Below are 3,339 nucleotides of genomic sequence, written 5' to 3' on the forward strand. Positions count from 1 at the left end.
CGACGACTATCGACGAAAAAAAAATAAATCGACACACCTACTTGTCAAAATAAACGTTTTCTCATTTAAGAAAAAAAAAACAGGGTATAAAATTGAACCCTTACACCCCCCACTTACTTCGTGGAGAAAATAAAAACTAAAAAAAAAGACTCTGAAGTCGGATTAACAAATCAAAATAAACTTACTTTTCACAAAAACTCAACATAAAAGAAATAAGGAAAACTAAAAGTGTACACTTCGTTCTCGAATTACTAAATTCCCCTACGCCCCGTAGGAGAAAACAAAATAAAAATTCTTCTTAAACTGCCCTCTCTTTCCATTATTTTTTCTTTGGGAAGACTGGAAGGCCCAATTTCCGGACATTTATCCTCTTCCACTCGTTCGTCCCCGGTATCTGGACCTTCATGGTACGGCGTTTTCCACGGGTCCTCTTTGGTTTGGTGCCGTGAGGACGCTCTGGAGGGTCGCCCATCCTTTCCTGCGTTTCCGTCTCCTCTGGCTGGGATTTCACCGACGGGGCTACTCGAAGGAATTCCTCTTCCTCGGGGTCCGGGATCACTTCAATCGAGCTGCCCATGCTCCACCCGGGCGACAAAGAGAGGACGTCACCCTCGTCCATAGGTGACAGTCTGGCCAGCTCTAGTAGTGTGGGTTTGGGAGACCTACACTTGTCAACTTCCATGTGTCCCGAGGACGTTCCCGCGGCACCTTCCGGTGGGTTTTATCGCGTCCACCTCCTCCTGCAGGACACCGATCTCTTCTGGTGTTTCGTCCTCGGCCGGAAGAATAAGTGACCACTTCGTTGGGTCAGTTAGCTGGTCTAACTCTTTGGCCAGATCTTCGAAAGACCAGTCCGGTTCCTCCCCCGGAAACAATTCCGGCTGGCTGCTCTTGTTCTCGGTCACCGAATCCTCCCGAAGTTCTTTCGCCATCTGCCGCCTGAACTCTCGGCCATCTACTCGCAATTCCTTAGCCTCCCGTCCCCCGCAGATGGCTCCGGCGATAGCGCAGAGGAAAACCCCGCAGTCCACAAGGTTGTCCTGTGAAGGGCAACTCCGCTCACCGTAGAGGCACCAACTCCGGGCCTCGGTCTTGGCCCTCATCTCCTCCTTCTTCAGGTATTCGCGTAGAAGATCCATCGCCGGCTTGTGGTTTCTTCCTTTTAGGGAGTCGTATGCGCTGATGGTTTCCTTCCGTAGCTCTACTACGAGAAGCCACCAGTGGCCGACGTCCGCCAACTCCTCATGTACGGGGACGAGGATTTTCTCATAATCCCACAAGTCCTGGTCGCGATGGTGACCCCGCGCTCGCTCGTGGCCGGATCTCTTCAGCACCGTGAAGAAGTAGGAGTCCAGTGCGAGGACATTTGGCAGGTTATGATCCATCGCATTCCGTCTCTCCAGAAGCCGCAGATACGCCGAAATTACCTCGCCGTTTAGCAGCTGTCCAGGAAAAAGCCGCTCTGAATCGCATGGCAGCAAACGGACCTGTTTCCTTACGACTCGTGCCATGTCAAACTGTGGAACAGAAACCCAGACACACAAGCCAAGCTCTAGACTACCGTGCAAAGCCACAAGGTAACCACTCAAGCACACAAAAACTACAAATGCAAATAGCAGGGGATAGTGCAGTTAGCGTGCAACCTGCAACCCAAAGCAAGAGTTCAACACATGCAGGAATCACAAAACTAAACTAGACATCCTTATCTATAACGTGCGAAGTTACAGCCTACTACTTACCCAGTAGGAGCTGCAATATCCGGCTTATTCAGCCAGATAGACGTGTTCCCTTAGTCGACATACTTTTTTAAGTCTTTGACGTGAGCTCCTAGCACATTCTTATTTCGACCACAGAGGCTATAGATGTTTGATCCGAACCTTTCTACAATTTTATAAGGCCCGTCGTATTTTGCCGCTAGCTTCGAGGCGAAAGAGTCAATCGCCGACGAGAGATGGTGTTGTTTCAGCCACACCAACTCCCCAACCCGGAAATTTTCCTCTCTCCGCCTTAGGTTGTAATATTTTGCTTGAGATCGACTCGCTCTTTCTAAATTCGAATGGCATTGCTTGTACAGTTTCGCGAAAGCTTCTAATCTTTTCCGGTTCGTATCTGTCACATGAGACTCGGAGTCATTTTGCCCATTCTGTACCTTTAGGGGGCCATGGATTGCAATTCGGTAACCGCAATTCCCGTCCAAAATTTAATAAAGCTGGAGTAAATCCCGTAGAATCATGTACGGCGGTGTTCATGGCGTACCTGAATTCGTTCAAGTGTATGTCCCAAAGCCGTTGATCTTCTTTGACGTACTGTGCGATCATCGTCTTTAGGACTCGATTCGCCCGCTCCACCGGATTCTCTTGAGGCGTGTAGGGTGCTGTCAGTTGATGTTCGATTCCCCAACTCTCCAGTAAATTACGCCATAGCTTGGCCGTAAACTGCGATCCATTATCAGTGATGGTGACCTCTGGTGCGCCGTATCGAAAAAGCACCAAATTTTGAAATGCGTTCACCACATTCGTCGCGGTCACTGATTTTAACGAACACAGTTCTACCCATTTCGTGAAGATATCCTGTACGACTAGGATAAACCTCGCACCTCTTCGTGAACGTGGCAAGGGTCCTATTATATCGGCTGTGACCTTATACCATGGACCAGTTGGTCTCCGAAAGTACATCTTTCCTGCTGGTTTCCGTTGTTCAACCTTGTGCGCCTGACAATACTGACATCTTCTAACATAATTCTTCACATCCGTGAGCAATCCCGGCCAATAATACCTCTCTTGGACTCGCTTCGTCGCCGTTTTTCTTATTCCGAGATGGCCGGCCGTTTCGCGATCGTGATTTTCATTCAACACAGCTTCTCGCTTGTCTTTTGGCACACACAGTTTCCAATTTAGAGAGTCGTCGAACCTATTCGCCCTTCCTCGGGGCTTATACTTCATAAGGTTTCCTCCGGCAATCCTTAAATTTTGGCACGTGTCGGGCTTGGAGGTAACTCTAGCGAACATCTTGTGGTACCAATCTCGCTTTAAGTCCGATTCCTTTTCCAAAACTTCTGCGCTAGAGCATAACTGAGCGCTGTTTGCACCTTCTACGGGGTAGCGAGACAGAGCATCTGCCACTCTGTTTAGTGTACCCTTCCGGTAATGAATCTCAAAATCGTTCTGCTGAAGTTCTAGCACCCACCGAGCTAGTCGTCCCGTCGGCTGCTGAATATTCATCAGCCATTTGAGAGCCTGATGATCGGTAACGGCGATAAATTTGTACCCCTCCAGATATGGCCTAAATTTCTTTACCGCCCATACTAACGCCAAACATTCCTTTTCGGTAACGGTGAAC

The 3,339-nt window shown here is 48.8% G+C and overlaps 1 protein-coding gene across 1 annotated transcript; it reads right to left on the minus strand.

The window, feature by feature from the left end:
* Nucleotides 1–671: 671 nt before the first annotated feature.
* Nucleotides 672–1,511, minus strand: LOC124366669 (sentrin-specific protease 1-like). The gene has a single exon (XM_046823271.1). It carries the CDS (start codon nt 1,509–1,511, stop codon nt 672–674), a length of 840 nt encoding a protein of 279 aa, XP_046679227.1.
* Nucleotides 1,512–3,339: the final 1,828 nt, after the last annotated feature.

This window comes from Homalodisca vitripennis, chromosome 7 (genome assembly GCF_021130785.1).
Source record: "Homalodisca vitripennis isolate AUS2020 chromosome 7, UT_GWSS_2.1, whole genome shotgun sequence".
Lineage (NCBI taxonomy): Eukaryota > Metazoa > Arthropoda > Insecta > Hemiptera > Cicadellidae > Homalodisca > Homalodisca vitripennis.

Bases quoted from the DNA above. Each gene is read 5' to 3' on its own strand.
- LOC124366669 (XM_046823271.1), bottom strand. From the start codon at position 1,511: ATGGCACGAGTCGTAAGGAAACAGGTCCGTTTGCTGCCATGCGATTCA.